At 31.7% G+C, this 25670-nt stretch overlaps 1 protein-coding gene across 3 annotated transcripts in view; it reads right to left on the bottom strand.

Annotated features, from left to right (window-relative positions):
* LOC107070160 (neurotrimin) overlaps window positions 1–25670 on the bottom strand; it is a 236039-nt gene that overhangs the window by 29432 nt on the left and 180937 nt on the right. For all 3 annotated transcript variants that reach the window (XM_089176864.1, XM_089176865.1, XM_015328090.2), the window contains one exon: window positions 17940–18037. In XM_089176864.1, coding sequence (XP_089032990.1) covers window positions 17940–18037 — 98 coding nt within the window. The remainder of the gene's footprint in view (window positions 1–17939; window positions 18038–25670) is intronic.

Below are 25670 nucleotides of genomic sequence, written 5' to 3'. Positions count from 1 at the left end.
GTCGTCTAATTAAAAGACATTCCTCTTCCTCCTCCAACTCCTCCTCTTTGTGAAAATCGTTTTTGAGTCTGTAATTCCTTCTGCCAACATTCTATGATTCTATTCACGAATTGTCGAACGTGTTTTTAAGTGGTTTTTCTTTTTTTCTTTTTTTTTTTTCTTCTTAAATTCATTAATCGCGACGTGTCAATCCGTTTAAAAAAAAGGAAACTTCAGATATTTCAATAGCTAATTGTAAGTGTAGAATATCGAGAATAATTTAAAGTATTTAAAAAAGTTAAGAAATGAAGTATCAATCAATTTGTGTCAAGATAACTATTAGCGATTTTAACTATATATTCCATTTTTGTTTTTTTTCCTTTTAGAACGTTTTCATTAATAAAACCATTTTTAATAAGTTACAACGTTAGTAAGAAGACCAGAGGCGTTTGAAAACTATTAAAAACTTATCTAATAATTCCCTTGTAAATTAAAAGAAAACTTAAACTTAAACTTAGAAGTTCTTTATATTAAGATTTGATAATGTTTAAAAGAAAAATACTAATTTTTGTTGTTGTTGAAGGATAATTACATCTTTAAGTCGATCAATATTTTTATATGAATAAATGTCAATAAATTGTAATTGATTATTTTTTTATGTTGTTTTATGTGAATTCTTTAATTTTACCGGTTTGTTAAAGGTAAAAATAATTTGCAAGAATAAAAAAAAACAAAAAGGAATAAGTATATCCATTGTTATTTAAAGATTTGTCAAATTATAATGAGAACGAAATAAAAGATATAAATTATTCTTATATACACTTTACATTTATAATTAGTTCAATTTTATTAATTAAGATTGAATATATTTTAATTTGTTTGTTTTTATTAGAATAAAAATCCGCCTTGAAATTAAAAAGTTATTTTGAATCTTTCGTTATTCGTACTCATGTAAAACCCATAAATATTCTACGATTATAAAATCGATATATGAATTGACATTACCTTTCTCTGCGAACCTTTAAAATTACAAAACTTGCGATAAAAAAAAGAATTCATCTAAACGTATCGGAAAAAGAATAAAAAAAAAAAATAAGAACAGAAGAAAGAAAAGAAAAGGTAGTGAGTGAGTGAGTGAGTTAATTTACAACTAGTCGTAACGTTTGATTGCTTTCCTTGGTAATCCAAGGAGACTTTATACTCACCGGGAATCACGAAAATTAATGCGTAACGCGTGCACCGTATAGACGATGGAGTACACACATAAAAAAGAAAAAAAAAAAGAAAAAAAGATAGAAAAAAAGAGAGAGAGAGAGAGAGAAAAATCAAGAATAAAACAGAAAGAGAAAAGAAGAAACTTTCTCAGCAAACGAGTATTGAAACTGCAAACGTTGTTGGATAAAACGTGATACTACGAAAGTATCATCTTAATATCGTGTCGTTCGAAAGGATTCGGTAGATAATATAATCTAAAAGAAGATATCTTGGTATATGGGCAAAAAAAAATGGAAAAAAATATACTTGACACCTTTCGCTATATTGCTAAGAGTGTGTACGATGATAACCAGTATATAAATGTGCAAGATACTGCCATATGATCTTGCTGTGTGCCAATGTTAACGTACGAGATAAGTCGGTAAACAGGAATTGGATGAGAGAAAGAAAGAAAGTAGATAGACAGATATAGAAGAAAGTGAGAGAGAAAGATGAAAGAAGAAATCGTTGACCCGAAAATGCTAAGTTTCAAGAATAAATTTTCATTATTTCCAGGGAATTCGTGCAACCTCGACTGGCTACCTTCCAGAAAAATAATAACGTAACATTTTACTTCGAAACCGGTCGACATACTCTCTCATCCTTTGCATGGATATCATTCTCAACCTTCTCCCCTCACCCCCTTGCAACCCCTATTGGATTATATAGCGAGGCTCGTGTTTCTGAAAAATGCTAACTTTACACCATGACATCGGTGATAGTGTTGATCTCCTTTCGGACCCTTGGATAAGTTTGTTCAACGAATTGTGCAATAGATATTTACTTGTTTTTTTTTCTTTATTAATTTCACGCTTATATTTCACAGAGATACGAACTACAATCTTTTTATCCTATCGAGATAATCGATAATGTCAAATATATATTTTTCCAACGACAACTCTTTGAAATACGATCAATAATTATTAGATATATTATTTTTCTTTTTATTATTTATATAATAGGAATGTAAAATCACTTAAAAGATGTATTTTAAATTGATTACATTTAAAATACATTTGATTTCTTTCTAATTGTTTCTTATAATTGATTGAATTTATAGCTTAAGATTAAGTTTTTAGTTTTAAAAGATGGTGATTTAATTTCGTAGAAAATAACATCGGAAATGTTCTCGTGGGATGAGGGTAAGAAAAATCCTTCACAATTTTGATCTTCGAATGTTTCGTTGTTTTGAAAAAAGTCAAACATTTCAAATACTTGTGAAGCGTAAAAAGTGATTTGTCATAATGTAAGTGATTTCTCAAGACTTTTCGAAAACACTTAAAACACTTCGAAAAGAATTCTTCTTTTCTCTCTATCGAAGTTCTCGTAAATAATGGATTCATAAGTTCTTGTGTTTTGGACTTTTCGAAAAGAAGAACTATGATTCTTCTTTTCTATTCTTTAAAAAATAAATACCGAAGTATTTCTCTTCGTGATGCAACTCGGCGCGTAAACTCGTGAAAATTGTCCAAGAATTCTCTCTCTCTCTCGTTTTCTTTCTCTCGGTTCTATCTATTCAATAATTCTCTTGAAGCGATCTTGAGATACTCGAGCTAAAAGTTTGCGCATACTCTTTCTAGTTCGGTGAACGAGTAACTTTGTCGTACGCTTGTTTACAACAAGTACAGAGGTCCACAAAGTTTCCTACTGAATTGTACGTTTCTATAGAATCGATTATTACTTACAAATCGGCCATATGTTTTAGACCAAACTATCAAGATTTTTCTTTTAATATAAAATTGTCAAATATTTTTCTTATATAAATATAGGGAATTTCTTTTAGGGTGAGAGGTGCGAGGTGCGAGGTGCGAGGTGCGAGGTGCGAGGTGAAAATACACCCAGTTTAATCCTACTAATAAGATTTATTTAAAACAGGTATTAGAAAAAGTACAATAATAGTTTCACAATCTTACGATTACAACTTAGATGAGCGACTGTATTCTTACAACTGATAACGACTTATAATACAACTGCGACTGTTACGACTGATGACTAACTAAGGCTACTTACTTATTTCTTTCCACATATTTTATATCAGAAATGACCTATACCCCTTTGGAGACGAAAGAAGATTATGAATCTTATTAACCAATAGCATAAGGATCCACCCCATAGTCCACCGATGGGTGCAGCCTATAGTTTTTAGTAGTGAAAACTATGTATAAAGAAACTTGATCTAGAATATCGGAATATTACTGCTTTTATGGTATCGTACGTGCTTAGATAGGAATCTGAAACTCCTTAAAGGTCCCGACACTGCACAAAGGGTTTTCATCGCACCAATATATCTCGATTAATCTTAGGTTTGTTTATGGTTTTATGGTCTTCCTAATCTTTTCTTTTAGTCTCTGAATAGAGTTTTCGTTTCCAGAAAATAAAATATAAAGAAAAGAACTGAATACTAGTTTTTCGTCTACATCTTCGACATTTAAAACTCTCCTACATAAATATATCGTAAAATCACACACACACAAACGAGAGAAAAAAGTAAAACTCTTGCAAATCTAACACAGTATCAAAAAGTATTATTCGTCAGTGAGTAACGTCGTATCATTTATATTTTTAAAACACGTTTTCCTATTTTGAAAAAAATAAAATGGAAAAAAGAAATCCCCAAAAAGTAAACAACCCAATGTAAAAAAAAGGAACCTTTAAAAAAAGATATAGGAAACTCGAATTTAATTAAATCCTCTCTCGTTGTAAAATCCGCTCAGGTAGTTATGGTTCTAATCTCTTTCGTAGACACGGTTGGTAAAATTGAAAATCTTGTTTTGAATTGGACCGACAATGAGAGAGTCCGGTTAACAATAAAATTCCTTAACTCGCTTAATTGTACGCGTTCCAATGCGTTTATGCAAATGAGAGAGACCAGAGTCGAAAGTTAAAATTATTTTTAACTACTATTTAAATCTTACGAATTGTATCTGAAACTCGTATAAATCAATGAACCACCTGGGGTGGTTCATAGGATGTGCCAAAGGGAAACTCTGCAAGGGGTGAATACAGTCCTAGGAAGTAAACCCATCTTCTATTTAGACGTTGCAATCTAACGTGAATCGTATAAATTTATTTTTATTCGTATAAGCTTAAAATAAAAAGAACTCACTCACACACACACACACACACATACCGTAGTAAGATTTTCATTTCTTTCCACTTGCCACGGAATTATATTTCGAATGAAAATTTATAATCTAATTTTTTTTCTCATTTGCAACAACGAATTTGATACAATTTCACCAATACCTTACGTGTTGAATCTTTTACTGTAAAATGAATATAATATATAAATATTTAAAATATTTTAATTTTTTTAATTTTTTAATTTATAAATTTATAATTTATTATTTATTGTTAATAAATAAATTAATTTCTAATATAAAATTATATATTAAATATAATTTATAAATAATATAAAATAATTCAAATTAATTTATAATTTTAATAAATAAAAAAAATAATAATAAAATATATAAAATAACTTAAATATAAATTATATATTTAAAATTTATTATTTAGTATATATATTTTAAATATAAAATGTGATGTAATAAATTTTCTCCCTCCAAAAAAAAATCTTAGGAGGAAACGAAGATTAAAACTTTTATTCGGTATTTTTTTTTTATTCATCTTGGGAAATTTGAGAGACGGATTCGATGAATAAGAAAATGAAAAAAGAGAATTACAGGTGTGGGGGTAGAGGGTGGTAATGCGTGTAATGGCTGGTACATGAACGCCTGCTGTACTCTTCTTGTTCGAATCTGCTATAGGAGTTGAGCTTTACCCAAAGTTAGGCGCACTGCCAATAGCCTAATTATTCGTAGACCGTTAAACCCGTTTAGTACATCGATTTGGCAATCCTCATCATTTTTCGATATATAAAACCTTGTAGAGACAAACCGTAGTATTTTTCGTAATATATATCTTCTCTACTTTGGCAACATTTCTACTCGATACTGAGTAGTTTTCTCCTATTGTTTCAGTGTTTGCATTTCTAATCATTCTTACACGTTAATATTTGACAAATATGTTGATTCAAATGTAATACTTATAAAATCTATAAATAAATAATGTAATTTATTTTGTGTGTAATAATTGATTGATACGAAAAGTACTTTGAAACCTTTAAAACGTAAAGATGAGAAAATAAAAGCTAAAAGTTCTTGCATGGTAAGAACTTATTCGATGAAAATCTTTTTTCATTTTTTTTTTTATAGCTTTCATGAAACCTTAAAACAGTTTGTGAATAAATGAAACAAGTATATCGTATTTTTTCTTATTGAAAAAAGAACCCAAATACGTTCGTACCATCAAAATAAAATTTATTAAGTGATTTTTGTTGAGAAATTAATTTGTATTTAAATAAAATAAATATATGTCCATACGATATAAACAATTTATCTGAAAAGTTATCGAACTCATCAATGTTCTTATTTCGAAAAGAAGAAGAAGAAGATAAGAAGATATTTCTTGGGGGTATGCTCAACTTTAGTAAGTTTCTTTAAAAGTCCGTGAACAAAAAAAAATTTACCAACGAAAAACATCGTTATTTTATAGTTTAATAAAAATAGACTTTGGCTAAGGTAAAAGTAAACTTTTACGATCGTCGAAACTACTTGCGCGTTTGAAGTAAATGGAGAAAGTACTAAATGACAGATTCAATTATACCGTCGTGCTTCGAGGAGCAAAACGGCAAGTTTAATTCAGGAAATATCTTGATGTGAAGTTCACTTAGCTAATAGAGTATTATAGCTGACAGTAATATAGGTAGCTCTTGCATACCTGGAAACTTCGATTACACTTTGCTATTGGACAGAATACGGCGACTACGACTACGACTACGACGACGACGTTGGTCAAAGCTTTTGCCATAAAACTAATCCCTTGTAAGATCGGTCTGTAAGTTTCCGCGGTTGAATGCATTATATACATGATAATAGCGTCCAAGATCTTTCCTTTTTCCATAGTTCAAATTTGTACTGTAATACTATGATTACTATACAACACTCTTTGATGGTATTTAGTCTGTTACTACAAAACGTATTACCAAGTTACTCCTTTTCTACATAAAACATCATTTTCTCTTTCTCATTTATGAGTTTCATTTATCACCTTGGTTTTTACGGTATTATATGAATATATCATAATATATGAAAGACAAAAGTTATTTTCTAACTTATTCTTTTTCTTTGCAACGTTAATATGTAAATATTGTAAATGAATATTTCTGACTCTGTCCGTGTTTTCTTATCAATGCACATTTTCTATATACCTACATATATATTTAGAATAAATGTTTCTACGGTCACCCGTATTTCGACGTAATAATTTAACAGTAAAACATGTATCAGAGAAATACAAGAACATTTTCCTATTTTATATTCGAAATTAACGTTGAAGTGTATTTATCGATGCGTAAAATGTATTTGTTCGACGGTATTTCAAATTGTTACGATATAATTTAACGTGAAATATAGTAGAATGATCGTGTAAATATTATTGACATACTATTAGTTTACATTTCTCAAGTATGCTTTGAAATGAATATATACGTTTTAGTTTCTTTGAATTACCGAATTATTTTGTACCATTATATTAATTTGGTAAAAACATTTTTATCACTCACGCGAGTTTTATCAGATTTTTTTTTAGTAAATATATTATACATTATTAAAAGTTACAAGAACTTACGATCATGAATGTTTCATTAACCTACTTGGTTTTACCGAAAAAAAAAAGAATGCATTTAGAGTATAACAACAATCTGAACGTTGTAGATCCCAATGGTATAAAATAATGATAAAAATATTACGAGTAATAACGGAGGCCACGTTATTCTCTATCATTTTACATATGCTTTTACTTTTTGTCCTGCGAGATGAGTGCTCTTTCATCTCCCCCGTTTCCCCTATCTTTCCCGAGTATATGCAAGGATCTCGTTATAAAATTAATTAGACTGTTAAGCGAGTAGAAGACAAGTTATTCGCATAAAAATAATAGTTCCTGTCGGGAACATATTTCTATATTTTATTCATAAGGCTGCACGATAATCGATAGATTGTATACGTTCAATTATAACAATGTTGTCATAAAACAAATATATAAATATTCAATAGATATTAATAATAAATTGGTAAAAATATATATATATATATATATATATATATATATATATATATATATATATATCTATAGAATATAACTAACAAATTTACATAATTTTATTTAAATATAATATAATAAAAATTAAATAATATAAATTTAAATATCACGATTTAAACTTATCTATTTATTTAATATACAATTTTACCTGAGAAAAATGTTATTATAAATAATTATTTAATGAGAAACTCTCACCTCCAAAAAAAAAAAAATGAAATCTCGTGTTAAAAGTACACGCTGCTAGTTGTCTTAAAATGTCCAAATATCCTCTTACGCTTATGGTCACTAGAGAAAATCTCATTAATAATTCATGAATAAATATAGATGACACGTCGAGTACACCCGTGAATTGTTCAGCTGTCGTTCAAGACAAAATAGAATGGACAGAAAGTACAGGCAAACGTTGGCTGGCATATTTCATAATCGAATAAATTGACACGTTAAATGATACTTGATAAATCATTAATACAAACATACCTTTTTTTTTGGGCACCATTAACGTTAATAAAAAAAAAAAGAAAAAAATGTGTGTGCAGATCAGACAAGTTTGAAGTGAAACCTTATCCAGTTAAGTGTGGCGATCTGTGCGCAGAGTAGATATAGATGTCATAACACCAAATTTTGCCACATCTCCCTGACGGATATAGTCGTCAAACACTCTTAACTGGTTAAAAAAAACAAGTTTTTACAAAGAGAAGATCGAGAATAGGAAAAACTGTATTCAATATTCTATTTCATTTTCTAATAACGTGATTCACCTGAAACATTGAGCCTACGAAAGAAAGAAAGAAAGCCAAGAAATAAAGTAAGATATGTTTTTCCTTATCTAAATTTCTTCGTGCCAAAAGCAATTAATCGTTACGATTAAGATCGGAATCGAGATCGGGATGAAACAAAAGTTTCTCGTCGCCTCGAAGAAGAAGAAGAAGTAGAAGAAGAGAAACTCAACGAAGTAAAACCGTTTCCTGGATTCGAATTCTATGATGGCAAAAGGACAGAAAATTCGGCGATCGTTTTCTTCGAAATTCTTCTTCTTCTTCTTCTTCGTAGAATCGATTTCCACGAACCGGATATTATCGCATTCGGGCAAAAGCTCGCGTCTGGAAAGTCGCTAAGTCGTTTCGCGAACTCTAGGGACATTTTGCTGACGTAATCGAATGTAATTACGAGAGATAAAAATGAAAAAAGTAAAAGAAATAATTTTATGTGTAAAACAGAAAGAGAGAGAGAGAGAGAGAGAGAGAGAGAGAGATAGAAATCATTTGATGGTAAATTCAACGTAGAATTTTTTTAATGTGTCCGAATAATTTTATCCATTAAAATCGAATGTTTATTTATCTTTCTTTAGTTAGAACTATTGTGTATGATCTCATTTTTCTTTCGTAACTCGACTGACATACGGATGTACACGGTATCATTATCGTAGATCAACGGAGGGAATGATGATGCTTTGCAAAGAAAAATCTCCCATCACGATTTTCGTTTCTCTCTCTTCTCTTTTATTTTTTTTTTTTTTTTTTTTTTAATCCAAGCTAGAATCCCCGGTGAGAAGAACGAAGATTAATGCTTCAACTTTGATTGACTTAGGTGTATGGTTTTAGTAACGCATGCTGCGTTCTGAATAGTAAATTAAGAGAAATGCGTGCTGCAATGTCTTTTTTATATCCAACGATGCAAATCATGTCGCACGTAATCACTGTACTTTTATTTTTTCTAAGTAGTTCGCATAAACGATTATGATATGTAGTAAAAAACAAAAATACAAAATAGAGAGTGGTAAGAGTAATAAATTATTCCAAATGGAAAACACACCATGGACAGAATAGATACTACCCATAATCATTTATATATGTCCAACGATTAACAAGTAAGTTAATATGAGACATAATTTATTACATTCCATTCACTGACATATAATATTACATATGTAAGTTATGTAAGGAAGACGATATTACATTAGAAATTCCTGGAAGAGTACAGTTGAACGATCGAATCCACTTTGATCTTGTAAGACTTTAAGAAAAGTCAACATACGTTGATAATGATGATGACGATGATGATGATGATGATGATGATGATGATGATGAAGTTTCGTGAACGTGAAACATCCACACAGACCGTTTGAATATTTAATCGAATTTTGCTTTAGTACGAACGTCGAATACGTTGACCAGTTTGAATTAGTCTCGCTGCTCCATTACGCGCGATGAATACTTCAACAGTCCCGCATCCTCCAAAAGGTAATTTACTAAAATTGCCGTCCAACAAAGTCGACGCGACGCGTCCGTCGTCGTCTGTCCATTAGAAGAATTTTCTCCATGAGATGGTTGGTGGTTGGTTGGCCGACTGGAAAAGAGACCAACTAACATAAACTTTACTTGGCTCCGATGCACTACATAAAAGAAGATAAAACTTCTCCAAGTAAAGCTCTTTCCGATTTTAAGTGTCTCTCTCTCTCTCTCTTTCTCCCACCCTCTCTCATGAAAACGTTTCGTGTTTACGTACGTGCCTTCCTTATTCCTTTCTCTCTCTCTCTCTCTCTTTCTCTCAGTATTTTTTCGCCCTTTAATCGTAAGAAATCCCTTTTTATCTTCCTTCCTTCCTTCCTCTATTTTTTCCTTTTTTTTCTCTTTCTTACATCTTACTTCCTTTTTTTTTATTCCTTTTCTACTTCTTATTCCTTCAGTTTCATGACATTTCGAGTGATTTATATCGCTTCAATTACGCCAAGTGAAATTCCATGTTATGTACTGACAGGTTATGGGCTCTTCCACGATGAGTATTGGCAAAAAATATCTGCGTTATTAACTCTCGTCCTGGTCGCATTAAATCGTTGATAGAAATTCCATGCAAATTTTACCGAATTAATGACGGTCATTGGACAGTTAATACCACCTCCCATTCGTAAAAATCGATATCATTCGAAGCGTGTTTTAAAAGAGAGTTTTTAGGAGTGGGTGGAGTGATGCAATTCTTTGATTCTGATAATCTTGATTCCTTTTTGTGTTTTTTAATTTTCTTAATATTCGAATTTTATAATTTTTTAAAAAGACAATTCTTACGAACAAATTCTCTTTGATTTTCATGTTAGTTACACTGATTGCGAACGGAATTAAAGATAGCAAACTAAGAAAAGTCAATCTATTATGAATCATAGTACTATGGGGATGAGCAACTGCAATGAAAAACGAAGAGTCAATTGTTTGATGTGAAACTTCAAGAAAGAAAATTAAAAAAAGTTAGTATCCTCTGTTAAATCAATTACAAAGAGGAAGTTCGTTTGTCGTATAAATAATGCAAGCAAGAGATAAATCGTTAATTCAAGTATAGATGTATCTGTCTGTGTCTCTCTCTCTTATTCGCGTTGAAAACATCAACGTGAATGTTATTAACGTAATAGTGTAAATATACACTTTGATTACGTTTCACTTTCCGATGATTAAACTCTGGCAATGATAATACCGGTACGTGTTATAATCCTCCACATAGTTTGTACCCGTTTACGAAAACTCTCAACTTTTGTTTCAAGGCTAAATTCAGCCTGACGAATTGTCATATAAATTACATCTTTTGTATTCGTTCGTTCGTTCGTTCAAATGTCAGTTCGTTCATTCGAAATTTTACGTATAAATACATAGGCTAAATAATCTATTGAAACCATTGACAGTTTCAATATTGAAAATTCTTATTTTAAATAATGTAATTGATATAAAATAAAATACAATAAATTACCACAAAAAAAGAAAGAAACAATATAACTGGGCAAATATAAAAATATACCGTTGTAAAAAGATTTTAAATGTATAATAGTTTCTATGAAACTGTAAATTATTGACTAAAGAAAAATGATAGAACACATATGTGTGTGTAGAGGAAGGGTGGATAAATGAACGTAAGAAAATTGAAGGGAATAAAGGAAAAAGAAAAAAAAACGATGAAGTTAGATAACAATAAGGATGACAAAGGACAGCATGCAAGCTAACAAATTTTCAAGGGTTCAAGCTCGTTGGGAAGCGGTCGTAGGTGAAATGAAGTTAATCCTGGGGCAAGCCTAACGCAATATATATTGTCTTAGGTGTCACATTATTACGGATAGCATAAGCGACTCTTGCGGCGGTCCTCTCTGTTATATATATGTATGTGAATGTATGTGTATGTCTCTCTCTCTCTCTTTCTCTTTCTCACTTGTACTCTCTCCCTCGAGACCGTTATCTTCTCCTCTTGGTGCATCTGCTAGACTACCGGGTAATACGAGTCTCGTATGTAAATTCTATTCTGATTAACATCCTCCGGCAGCAAGCTTGCAAAAGGGATGGGGGGGTGATGGTTGGGTTGGGTATTCCAGTAGAACCACGAGGAAAGATCTTACACGAACAAGGGCAACGGCAAACCCTTTACCTTACCGTCTACCTACTACCTCTACTTGCCTACTTTCCACGAAACGCGAATTAGGCTGCCAACCTAAAATTTTCATCCCATTACTCGATGTTACTTCTACTTGAACGCATACCATTATTGTCACTCTATTTACCAAAAGGAATATTACCCTTTATTGTGTTCGCACACAATCACGTACACGCATTATTAGTTAATTTATAGCTGTGTGCACAATAATGTCGCGTGTTGTACACGTGTTCTTAAATTGTAAATACAAGATATACATATATGTATATATTGTAATAAGATAACGTGTTAATACGATGCAACTTTAAAATAGGGATATAAAAAAAACCAACTATGAAAGATGATTCATTATTTAATAGCTTTTCTCTTTCGCTAAGATTTCTCTTTTTAAGAAGAGTTATGGATTTTGGAGGAAGCCTGAAGCAGCATGTAAACTTTATACACACTCCTACAAGATTTTTGCTAACATAAGAATGACGGGTTTTCGTGGAAAGAGGAGGGGTGAATTTGCTAGATAGCCACTGGCATCTCTTTCTTACTTTATCTTTTTTCTTTTTACATTTATTTTGTACTTAGGTATAAAATATTTAGAACGAGTCCACAATATCTCGCACTCTTTTCAAAAGTCTCGACGCCTACCATACTTACACACACATATATATCCCCCCTTCCTCCTCCCCTTCCCTTGAGAATATCGCTCATATTTTTTTTAAATGCATTTTCGTTTGTCTTCGAGGAGAAATACGCGCGCTATCACGGAAAATGTGAGAAACGTAGGATCTCTCTCTCTCTCTCTCTTTTCTCTCTCTCTTTCTCTAAGAGGTTGGAAGAATGAGTCAGGAAAGAGGGTAAGGGTAAGGGTGAGAAAGGCGGAGTAAGAATCCCACTCCTCTCACCACCAACCCCTCTACTTGTTCGATTCACCTAACAATAAACTTTCGCGGTGCGCTGTCATTTAGAACGTCGCAAATCTCAAGCCAAGCACCAAATAAGAAGACCAAGAAGCCCTTTCCTTTCCTTTCCTTTCCTTTCCTTTCCTTTCCTTTCCTTTCCTTTCTTTTCCGAACTACCACCACCATCATGTGCACCCCACGAAAATGAAGTGTCCGTTATCCCAAGAGCGTGGTATAATTCTGCCCTAACACGAGATTCACGTCGTACGACCGCCTTTTGCCTTCTTCTTCTTCTTCTACTTGCTTTACCACCCCCGCACCATCCCTCTACATTCCTCCCTATCGTTGTCGATTCTCTCTGGACTTAGTACAAATCTATGTTAGTATGTGTGTACGTAACTTACGTACATAGTGTAAGTGTACATTGTAACTGTGCTCGCTTTTAGAAGGGAAGTACGTGACGTTGGAAGTAATGTCGAGTCTTGAGAAATATCGCGTATTCGTACTAACCCCCTTTCCCGACCACCCCTTTTTTCTATTCTTTATAAAAGGAAAGAATTTTCGACGAGAGAAAAGAGAGGCGTGTCGAACTTACTTCTATTCTAAGAATGCTCTAACAATAAGTTTAAATTTTGATGGAATTGTATATAAAATATTGATTTAACTGTATTTTAGTTATTTTATTTATTCTATCGTTAAAGTAGTAATTTTGTTTTAAACAAAATATCTTTTAATTATTTCTCAGTTATCGCATGGTTGATATTTATTCAATAGACTGCTGACTATGCGAGTCTTAACGATAAGGACCGGGAACATAAACAACAGGACACACTGTAAATTTGCCTCTGAGGTAGGTATCCTTTCGTAGGATTATATCCAAGGGAAACAATTCGCCGTACTATCTTTTAGAAAGTTCCTGAATATGCAACACGAACGAAAACATTATTGCAAAATATATATATATATATATATATATAATAAAATTTTATTCGAAATTTATAATTTTAAGATACTTCCTTTGAAATAAATCTTAAGAAATTGTTGCATATTATTAGTGCATCTCATGGATTGTTTTTGATTGGTTAAATAAGTGATATCATTTTTAAGAATTTTCGAAAACATTAGACACAGACTCCTACGAGTAAAAAATATTTTCTCTTAATTTTCTTTCTACTAAATTAATTTGCAATTTTGTTTAAAGATACCATTAAGCTCAGCATCAAGAAGCTTAATGCATCGTTCTTGTTTTAGTCCCTACTAACGTACTATAATCTTACATATTTTAAGCCCTGGGATATGATGTCCGACAAGAACACGATAATACAAATACTTTCACAAAGTTAATGCTAGTCTCAAATTCAGATAATTAATCGAACAAAAATATTATAATTAGTATTCTGATTAAATTCCACAATGATACGTATAATTGGATAAAATTAACTTTTTGGTATCAGATTCCATAGATATAATTTTACATATGATCAAAATCAAAAATAAAGAAAAGTAGAAAGGATCGTCGAAATTGTGTAATAATATTTGATAATTACCAAATGCAATAAGTATGGAAAATCGTCGAAACTGGTTATAATAATTTCTACCACCAAAAATCGAATAACATCGATAATTCGTATAAAATAAATCTGTAGTTAAATCAGAACAGTTTGGTAATGTTTATGACATTATAAAATTGTTAAGTATGTCTGCAGGATTACAATCCAATATAAACGTAAATTTATATATATATATATATATAAATAATAATAAAAATTGAACTTTAATTTTGTAATTAATATACTGTATAGTATGCAGTCGCACACAAACGCACGAATATACAACGTCTAGTATCCAGGTGTGAGGACTACGAAACACAGCACAGAGAGAATAAAAAGAATAGGAAAAACTGTACACTACATTCTATCTCATTCTCTCTTAGTCTAAATCCCATAGATCTATATATGTTTGTCTCTTTCTCTATTCTTACTAACGCAGTCGTTCATTTCGTTTCATCGAGTTTGTTTGTTTTGTTTATAGCTACCTGTCGCTTTTTCGTTGCATCCATTTTCAAATCACCATTCCTATTCTAAAAAAGTTTTCACTTCAAAAATAAAAATAAAAATAAAAATAAAAATAAATCGTTACAAAGTTATTACAGTCAGACAGGAACGACGATCAACCGCAGATTACCTAACATCAATAAATTCTTAACGAGTTTGAATTGTGAACTTTTGCGACACTCTCTCTTTCTCTCTCTCTCTCTCTCTTTACGACTAACTACTACCATAACTCGTTCAAGTATCGTTTCGTCTCGTTAGGAAATAAACTGCCAATGAAGTTGGACCCCACTGGTACAAACATAAGACGCAAAGTATAAGAACAGTGAAAGAAGGGTATGGGGAGAGGGAGAGGGGTAGAGAAAACGAGAAAAGCAGAGAAGAACTTGACGAGAGGAATACTTCGGAGTTAGTCGTACATCTAGACTAGTAAACTGACGTACTTAAGCTAAGTTCTATGCCAACTATAAAATTCACATCCAGAAATGTGTTTTATACTTATTTTCATTTATTTTTGTTGTCACTTTATCTTTCCTTTTTTTCATTTTCGTAGAAAACATATTCTTTTTATCCTTTCACTTCTCAGCACCACCTACTATTATACTTACTTTTTCTACTTCTTCTACTTCTTCACATCTTTTATCTCCATCTTTCTACTAGCAGCCATAGTTCTCGTTTCCTGCTTCAACACGATCTCAACTACTTCCAAAATTCTACTCAGTGGCACAAGTTCCATGCTACTTTAGAGGCTTTGCAAACGTCTTTTCAACGTCTTTTTTCCTCCTACCTACCCCCCATCTTTTCGTTTCTTTTTCTTTTTCTATTTTTTTTCTCTCTTTATTTCTCTTACTTCTACTTCTACTAAAGGGAAGATTCTCGCGAAGCTTTGCACAACGAGTGCTTTTGCCATTTACAATCGAAATGTAAAATACGCGAGGGACAAAACTACGGCACGCGTACCTTTTACCCTTCACCCTTCGTAGGTTTCCAGCGTCGTTCTCACGACGACTCGAAGACTTAAAATTTCAGCCTCTCAGCCTTTTGGGATTTAAGAGATTTCAACGAGAACGGGACAAGGGACGTAACAACGATTCGATAACAGTGAAGAACGGTCGGGATTAACTAGGATAGACAGAGGGGTGGAAAAAGGGGAGGGGACGAGGTTAACCTCGTCGCGTGATCAAAACGATCCATTATACGATGAGAGAATATTTTTTTTTTTTTTTTTTTTTTTTTTTTTTGAAAAATTCCGAATCGCCGCTATTCCCTCTCTCTATTGTGTGTCGAGAAGAATATTGTTGTTATTTTTTGGAAAACAAGTTACATCGAACGAAATATGATGAAAAAGATTTACGGTCGAATGGGGGGATTTATCTCATATTATTCCAACCTTTTTATTTGGTATTTTTCAACAAGATTATTTTTCTTGTTATATTCTTTTATTTTATTATTATTATTATTATTATTATTATTATTATTATTATTGCTGTTCATGTTCATGTCGTTGTTGTTGTAGTAACATCGTCTGAAGGAAATATGTTGTCTGGGAAATTGACGTTTCGTTGAAATTAAAAGGAGAAAAAATATAAAAAAATAAAATAAAAAAAAGAAATTTAATTATATCCTAGCTTCTGTATAATATATTAAAATAAATATAAGCCGTAATAAAATTAGAAAAGAAAAGAAAAAAAATGTCGAACAGTTGGCCTGCGGACAAGAAGTATGGTATATTATATAAAGAGGAACGCAATTAGACGTTCTAACAAGGTTTCCTACCGTACATCAGCATTGTCCAGAGTTCTGAGGAAAAAATAAACCTCCTTTTGCTAGATAGAAGAATGAAAGAAAGAATGAAAAACGAGGGATACGCTATCGTGAGAATGAAAAATCGTTATCACCAGATGAAGGAACTTTAATTCACTGCTAGGTTTTATGGAACTGTCATGAACGATGTTTGTCATACGATAGAAGAGAGAGAGAGAGAGAGAGAGAGAGAGAGAAAGGGAGACTATTCCGAACACTTTCCTGTTTCCACCTTCGTAGTGCCGATGAATACACTCTGACTACGTCAATAAAGTCTATTTTAACTTGTAATCACAAAAACGGTCCAGTTAAATTAAACTTTGTTTATGAAACCGTAGCCCTCTTCTTCCCCCACCCAGATGTCCATATTTCGCATCGGCTAACTTTCCGTATTCAGGATTATATTATGATTCAGTGGTTTTTTTTTCTTTTCTTTTATTTGCCTTTCTTTTTTACCAAATATTATTACAAATAGCTCGTGTATATATACTGTGTACACAAAAGAAAAAAGAAGGAAGAAAGGGTACGTCATACATTACTGATCTCAATTACGAATAATAGATATATTTTAATTTGTTATTAAAAGGAATAAGAACACTTGTTTTAGATTGAAAGAACAATTATTCTTTATGTGAGAATAGAAAAATAATATTACAAAATCGAATAAATACGAATTTAAATCTTTTCATGGATAATAATCGAATAACGAGTTTATCTTTTATCGAAAATATAATAATATAATTATTAACAAAGAACACACGTTGTGAATTATAAAAATAAAAATCTGACATTAATAAAACAATCGAAATTAATTAATTCCTTTTCAGTCTTGTCTTCTATTCAATTCATTCTATTACCAATCTCAAATGATCAAATAATTCGACGAATTTGAGAGCAAAAAAATATAATTGAAAAAGAAAAAGTATATTATTTGATTCATGTAACAATTTACCGGTAAAAGGACAAACATCTGGTTACAGGTAATGTTTGAAAATGATTAAAAAGATTTGATACGATCAGACGCGACTTTCTAATATCAGGTGTCCCATCGATCACAGGTTTGCAGCACGTAAGGGAAAATTTTTTCCCATGAAATAAGATGGAAAAGAGATGAAATGAAAAGGAGAGCATAGGGAATTGAGACGCATTGTAAAATTTATTATATAAAATGCTATTATACGAATAGAAAATATTTCTTAAAAGAATAATAAAAGTTGTTTGCTCTTTTAGATTGAAATTATTTACCTTAAAACAAACCCTGTCGCAAACCCTGACGTAACGTAACCATGATGTGTTGTTAAATTTATTATATAAAAGGCTATTATACGAATAGAAAATCTTTGTTAAAAGTGTAGATATAGTATTTTTGCACTTTTAGGTTGAAATTATTTACCTTGAAACCAGAAAGATTTGAGACGACACATACAAGTACAGCTTCTCGACCCACCGCGACTGTCACATTTGAAATCGACTTGTTAAAGGTTGGCAAATCTGAAACACAAATGACGTTGGTTGTCGTTTGATTAAACAATTTCAACGTTAACTTAACGTAATCAATAATGATATTATTATTTGATATAGGTTCTATCGATCATTTCTCGTATTTGCTAATTGAGATTATTAACGATTGTAATAGTCTTGTTTCATCATGTCATTCAAGTCTATCACGATATTACCAAGAGAGAGAGAGAGAGAGAGAGAGAGAGAGAGAGAGTGTCTCTTTGACATGAATTAGAATTGTACTTGTTATTGGAATTTAGGGAAATTAAACTCTGTATATATATCTATATGTATAATATAGCTTTTAACTGGTGCTTTGAATAACCTAATCGTTACATTAATAAGAGAAAATAGGATTGTACATATGCAATATTCACTAATTAATATACTTTATTATTATTAAATATAAATACACGTACCAATATATTATTTACTTCTCATCTTTTGTTGTGAAAATGGTAATCAACTACAGTTAATTAATAATAACAAGAAAACAACAAGAGTTATATATATAATATTGATCTCTCTCTCTCTCTCTCTTTAAAACTTTAAATAATAACATATACATTTTAGTCATGGTAATATCGTCCTAAAACGATTCACATGATGGATATCTCTAACTCGATTACGCATAATCTTATTCCTAACATGGTAAGAGGATAGGCCGAACAAATGCAGGGGTTGAGTATTGCGTCTGTATTGCGTAGGTAATACTCTCTGGCGCAGAATTTAGGTGGGGGTCTCTTGGTATGAGGGAGTGAGAGAGAGAGAGAGAGAGAGAGAGGGTTGAGCCCTGGTGTGCGCCAACAGATAAGCACTGATCCCAATTACACGTTGAGGCAAAGCGGTTCCCAAGCTGAGCGGATCACGGATTATTGACTCCGGCACGATTACCCGTACGGTGGTTGGTGGCAATACAATCGAAAGATCAATACATCTTCGACTTTTGCTACTTCCTCTATCTCTCTCTCTCTCTCTCTCTCTCTCTCTCTCTTTCTCTCTCTCTCTTACTCGAGAAGAAGAAGAAGAAGAAGAAGAAGAAGAAGAAGAAGAAGAAGAAGAAGAAAAAACACACACGCAGGCAGGATTTTCCCTTGGATGATTCATCGTCAAAATAGGAGAGACAGAAAGGCTTCCTTTTCGATTGATTAACAAAACCGCGAGAACTATTTCTCTCAGCCTACCCCCTCCTTCTCTTCCACCATCCCCTATCACACTTTGACGCATTATTTATCCCCGATGATAGGAATTGTCGATGATTGAAAGGATATCAGGTGATCAACGCGAGTCAATTACTCGGCTCGCTGTCTCGTGAAAACGATCCTTTCATTGATTCACAACAATCGGATAAATTTGAAAACCACTGGGTGGAAAACGACGAATTTCCTCTCAGGGATTGTACAACCGCATCGTATCGCGAGCTATAGAGAAAAAGAGATAGAGATAGTGTGTGCTTGTGAGTGTATATGGGTATGAAAGAAAAAAGATTCACTTCGTTTCATGCCAATACCTATCTTAAAGTATCGATCATGAACGTTTTGGCAGAGTTGGCACGTATCGTACGTATATATCTAGTCGTTCCTTTCATTCTTATTATTGACGATTACTAAAACTCCTCCGGCCTTTATATATTATATATATATAAGAGTTCCTTTTATAGATAAGAGTTCATTTAACGATCGATAAAATCGGCAATTCGAGTAGTCGTTGGTACTACTCGAGTAAAAGAGTATTGCGAGAATAATTGTAAAACTCGTAAACACGAATTTCGATGAGAGAAAGTTTTCAAGCGTATTGTCGTGAGAAGCACTAATTAATGTTCTACAATTCGTCGATGTTTCTCTTTCTCTCTTTATTTTCATAAATTTCTATCGAGTACCGCAATTAAAAATCCTCCAATGAAATTCTATATATTTTAAAAGAAATAAAAAAAAAATATCGAACTCTCGGTGGTTGGTTCTCTTGATATTATTTTCTATAGAAACCTTTGCTCGAAGGATGAGCAAAATAAAAATATATATATATACACTTACGAATATATTCAACATATTGTCGGAAAGAATATTATATATGTATATATAAAAGATATTTTCTCGAACAAAATCGCTATGAAATTTGAACTTGCGAAGAGAAGAAGATATGGTCATAAAAATATTTTCAGTTTGAATTGACAGCTGCTACGCTTGTATTGGTTTCGATATTGAGTTATTTGTTAGCGAGTAAGAAACAAAACAAAAAATATATATTCAAACGTGTGAAATCAGTAATTTCAAATATTCAATCAAAGATGATTACGCGTGATAATATTGATGAATTCTACACATTTTTATCCTAAATAATTTACTCTAATTCATTCCGTGTATTCGACTTAAAAATAATAATTAAAAAATAGATAAAAAAAATTAATATGAACTCGAACGCAAAGTATGATTATGATAAAGAAAAAAATTTCATTGTAGTAATACAATTTATTTTTCAACAAAGATAAGGATGTATTTAACTTCGCGTATACATTTCATAGAGTATACAAGAATATTATACCGTGTTACTCGTTTTCACGTTTCTCAGTTTAACGGGTTAACATTTCTTCTTGAAAGAGAGAGTACAGACACAAGTTAGTTTTCCCTCTAACAGAAATAAGCACAGGGTGTCGTTGTTTCCACGCAATGTCGAGAAGTTAAGGATAGACAATGGAAAAGTTATATTCGAATAGGTATTATTACTCGACGTTAAGCAATGCAAATTTGACCGTATGCGTACATATATACATGTGTGTAATAGCAGTAATATTAGTAGTAATATTGGAGTCTAATACTGACTAAAATATCATGGGGAAACTATTATCCTAGGATTGTATTTGCTAAATAAAGAAAAGAAAAGAAAAAACAACAAGATTTTGGCATTGAAATTGAAAGTAAATTAACTATCAAATATTCATGCTATTATAAATGAAAGATAAAACGAAACAACTATATAGATTAAAAAAGATTGATTGTGTTCTTTAGATCGTACGAACTAATAACTATAGATAGGTAAACAGTTCGTTTGATACGTACAAAAGGAATATCATCAACCATTATTGATAATGAACATGCAAATGCTTTAGAAACTGTGCCAAGTCCAATTCTATTTCTTCTCTATCTCATTCTGCAATAAGTGTTCGTTGAACTCTCTCTCTATCTCTCTTTGGGTATTATTTTGATCCTCATTGAAAGTTATTCCGGTATAACGTTTAATACGATAGAATAAAATTCATTTAAAATACACAAATTTAATCGTTCTTACGATAGATCGAATTAATATCAATATCAAATACTGCCACGAATACTGGTGCTTTTTTTGGTTCAATACAATACACGTTTCACAATACCACGATCCGAAGGAAGAATGCATAGTTTGACTTGGAAAACGTAGCAACCTCAATCCTTGGAAAATCTATTCGGCAAGAGGTAGTATATATGTTTACATCAAACATGATGAAAACTGACGTTGAATAAACAAGTTCGTCTTCTAGGGGCTATAGATGATGATAAAACGATGAATAGAATAAAGTTGTATAACAATAAAAAAAAAGGAACTTTAGAAAAAAACGTTCGATGGGAGCTTTTAAATTCTCAAGTTTCTAACTTATTGAAACAATCGAACACATGGTCATTTGTGATATAATATTTTTGTCGTATCCATTGAGGGGGTGCGAATAGACAAAAAAATTGCAACAACAAAAAATATAAAAAATAGAGTAGATAAAGAAAGAATGGAAGAATAAAAGAGGGGGAAAGAACGAAAGAGATAGAGAGATAGAGAGAGAGAAAAATAGATTCGAAACAGCACAAGTGATCGCGCAAACTCTTCCCGATGATTAATCGTCGCCGAACAGGAAATAGGATTATTGTGTACTGACAACAATAAATGATGTACGCACAATCACTCTAGCCCACCCTACACTTTCTCCTCTCTCTCACACATCTCTCACAAACTCGATTTCTCGATACGAACATTTCCATCACTAGCAGCATCGCCGCCACCACCACCACCAACCACCACCATCGTCTACAATCTCACGGAAATTCATGCTCTCTCTTTCCTCCCCCTCCTCACCCTCATCACTTTTTCATTCTCTTTTCTCTTATTCTTTCTCTCTATCTCTCTCTTTCTTTTATGCACACATACATAGTCTTTCTCCATTGTATACAACCGAGGACTCATTGTTTTACGACTGGGTCTACCGTTCAGCATCGAAAACGAGCTTTGTCATCGACTGGCAAAAGGAGGTTCTTTCTCTCTTCAGTAAAACCCGGAAAAAGGGATTTCCCGAAAGTCCCTGAGGCGCATCGGACGACCATCGGAAAAGTTTCGTCTTACCTTGTCACACTAACCCTTTACGAACTTACAAAACTTTCAACGAAAATGTAGACTCGACGAGAGAAGAGTTATGATACATAGCTGACTATAATAATGTTTCTAAGGATCGTTCTACGGTGAATTTCTGTGATATCGGGGGTTCGTTTTCGTGATATCGTTATTATCCTCGAAAAAAAAAAACAAGTTAAAAAGCAAATTAAATTGCAAATAATTTTAATAATAATGATTTTTAATTGAATATTATACGAAATTTATAAACGAGGTCATGAAGTCAAACAAAATAATATCAATTAATTTGTATTTTTATTCTCTCGTGATAATAATAATTAAATTAAAAAATTAATTAATTTTAGATTACTATTTTGGTAGAAAAATATTGACAAACGAAATAAGAGAGAATATAATTATTAATATTATAATATAATTTCAAATATAATAAATAAAAAAATTATAAAATATAATTTTATAATTAAATATATATATATATATATATTATAATATTATAATATTATAATAATATTTATTATATTATATTATAATATAATAAAATTTTCCATGAAAATTTGATGAAAGATTTTGTATTAAAAATATATAAAATAAGATGTATAGACTCTTTTTGTAAAGTTTCCGTCTGTTTTTCGTCAAGTACCGGTAGTACTACTATATAGCTTTTGTAGGAAACTCAGCTTGTACGTGTCTCTTCGACTTCCGGTGAGCGTAAAGTGGCCTCTGGCAGCGTGGTAGCCTCGGTGCTATCGGCACTATACCTAGAGCTTCCTCTTACTCTCGAGTACTCGGCAATCTCGAGAGAAGCGTGATAATTTGATTGCCTAATGGTAAAAGCAAACAAGAGGTAAGACAAACGGCCTTTGCCACAGGGGGCATTCGAATAGTTACGTGCATAAAGGGCAAACATGGCTGGTCGGTTGAGTTCAGAGAAAGGGAGAAGGTCTATAGATGTAACGAAGCTGCACCTAGGCAAACCCAACAACAGTTGTTTCCATCTCTTCTTCATCATCATCATCTTCTTCTTCTTCTTCTACCTTTATTCTTCCAATCTCTGCATACACACCTAATGTAAATTATTACATTGCAAATCGATTACCAAATTAATAATTAAATATGAATTTCAATTCATCTGCCACACCAAGGAATAGTTTCCTATTGAGAATTAGTTATAAATTTAAGATAATATCGATTGAATTTATTTTTATTAATGAAATTAAATATATATGTTTTTTTAAATTAAAAGAACAGTTAAAATTTAACGAATATTATTTCAAAATATAAATATAAATAATTTTATAGATTTTTCTGCAAACCCTGTGACGTCAAATGTCCCTTTTTATTTTATAATAATAATAATTTCAGTGACGAATTTGTCGTTAAAACTTTGTAAATTACTGCGATATTTTAATCGGTAATTGAAAAGTTTCAAAGATGCATTTGATAACAGAATTCGGGTAGCAACTCGATAACTAAAGCACAGTATCCTAGTAATAAACGATTTCGATGTTCGAACATACTAAAGCATAGGATATATCGCGATACACTCGAATAATTTTGTGCTCGTAGGGTGGATGGATACCACTGTCGCTAGTGGTTTCTGGGTGAGCTTGCAACCCTGACAATGCACCTGCACTTTCCTACGATTCGCGAGAGTTCATATACTACACGTATAGTACACATACACGCGTATAATATATGCAGAAAAACCTATTTTTGTTTTTTATCCCTTTATCCTGCAAAATGATTACCTCCAAAAATACTTTCATATTTTTAAAACGCATAATAATAATTAGTAATAAATTTTTATTATTATTTTACAATGTAATATATATCGAAATTATTTAAAATACCATCGAGTTAAATCAAATAGAAATTTATATTTTATTGTAACATCGTTTTGCAACATACAAAATGACGTTACACGTGTTTTCTTAATATATTAATCCTAGGTAATAAAATAAGCTACGGTACAAAATTCTTTTGTAAATACGATGGGGTTTTATTTCTCAGTAGAAACTTTTCGTCAGCTGTTTGAAGAATAAAGGCAAAAGTTCCGGGCACAGTTACCGGACCGCTTTATTTCTCTTTTCATTTCAAAAACTAAGAAGTTACTTCCAAATTTAAAGCTCGATGAATGTCGGAAGCCCCGTGCTAACCAATTAAGCTTCGCTCGAAGTATATATATATATATATATATATATATATATATATAACCTCAAAGAGGTGGCCAAGGCTCGTCGCGTTAAAATCTTACGGTAAAAACTTTTTTTTAACTTATAAAAATATCTCTTTACCGATTTTCCTCCAGCCCCACCCTCCACCTGGGTCTACGTAAATACGGCACAATCCAAATATAATTTATGGTAGTTTGCGTTGAATGTGCAACGAGTAAATAAGTAAATAAGTAAGTGATGAAAACAAAGAAGTAATAAATTTACATAATTCATGTTTAATATTATATTAACTTTGTAATATTTAATTAATATTAAATAATACATGTATTATAAACGTATGTGCTTACAAATTTCAAATATCAATAGTATGTGTGTAGAGTTTACTTTTGATCAATTGTTTTTAGTATAAAATTACGATCATTTTAAGAAATTAAATAACATAAGAAATAAAAGTAATTATAATTTTGGATAGAACGCGTTAAACGAAAATTTTCAACTAAAATTACCCATTGTCGCGAGCAAGTACACATCAAGATAATATCTGAATTGAAATTAATTATCCCTAGGAACCGCCGGCACAGGATCAGAGGGGATACAAGGCAAGCACAGGAAGATAGGCGGTAACGAAACGTAAACACGATCGTAGGTTATTAGCATGACGCGTGAACCTCCGGTAAAGACCAATTTGCAGATCGGTGTTGAACGTTATATCGTCACAAACAGAGCATTAAATTTCATACGATTGATTCCCCAATACGGTTTATACAACGCTTTCCTATATTCTATTCAACATTGTGAATATTTCAACGATAGTATTCTTTTATACACACTCTCTTTCTCTTATTTTTTATTATAAACTATCAACGTTGAATTTATATTTTATTATATGAATAACATTTCATTGATATATTCGTAACATTTTTTCATTATTCTTTCCATTTTTATTTATTTATTTTTTATATATTTATGTTCACATACAAATGTTCAGCTATTTTTTTATTTTTTTTCATTGAATCGTTGCTGATCAATTTGTGGGTATACACGAGATATAATTTAAAAGCTCATTGAATTTTGTGTCT

This window comes from Polistes dominula, unplaced genomic scaffold (assembly GCF_049000335.1).
Source record: "Polistes dominula isolate Pdom_NZ unplaced genomic scaffold, Pdom_raw_medaka contig_12, whole genome shotgun sequence".
Classification (NCBI taxonomy): Eukaryota; Metazoa; Arthropoda; class Insecta; order Hymenoptera; family Vespidae; genus Polistes; species Polistes dominula.
This window is presented reverse-complemented; position numbering and strand designations above follow the sequence as displayed.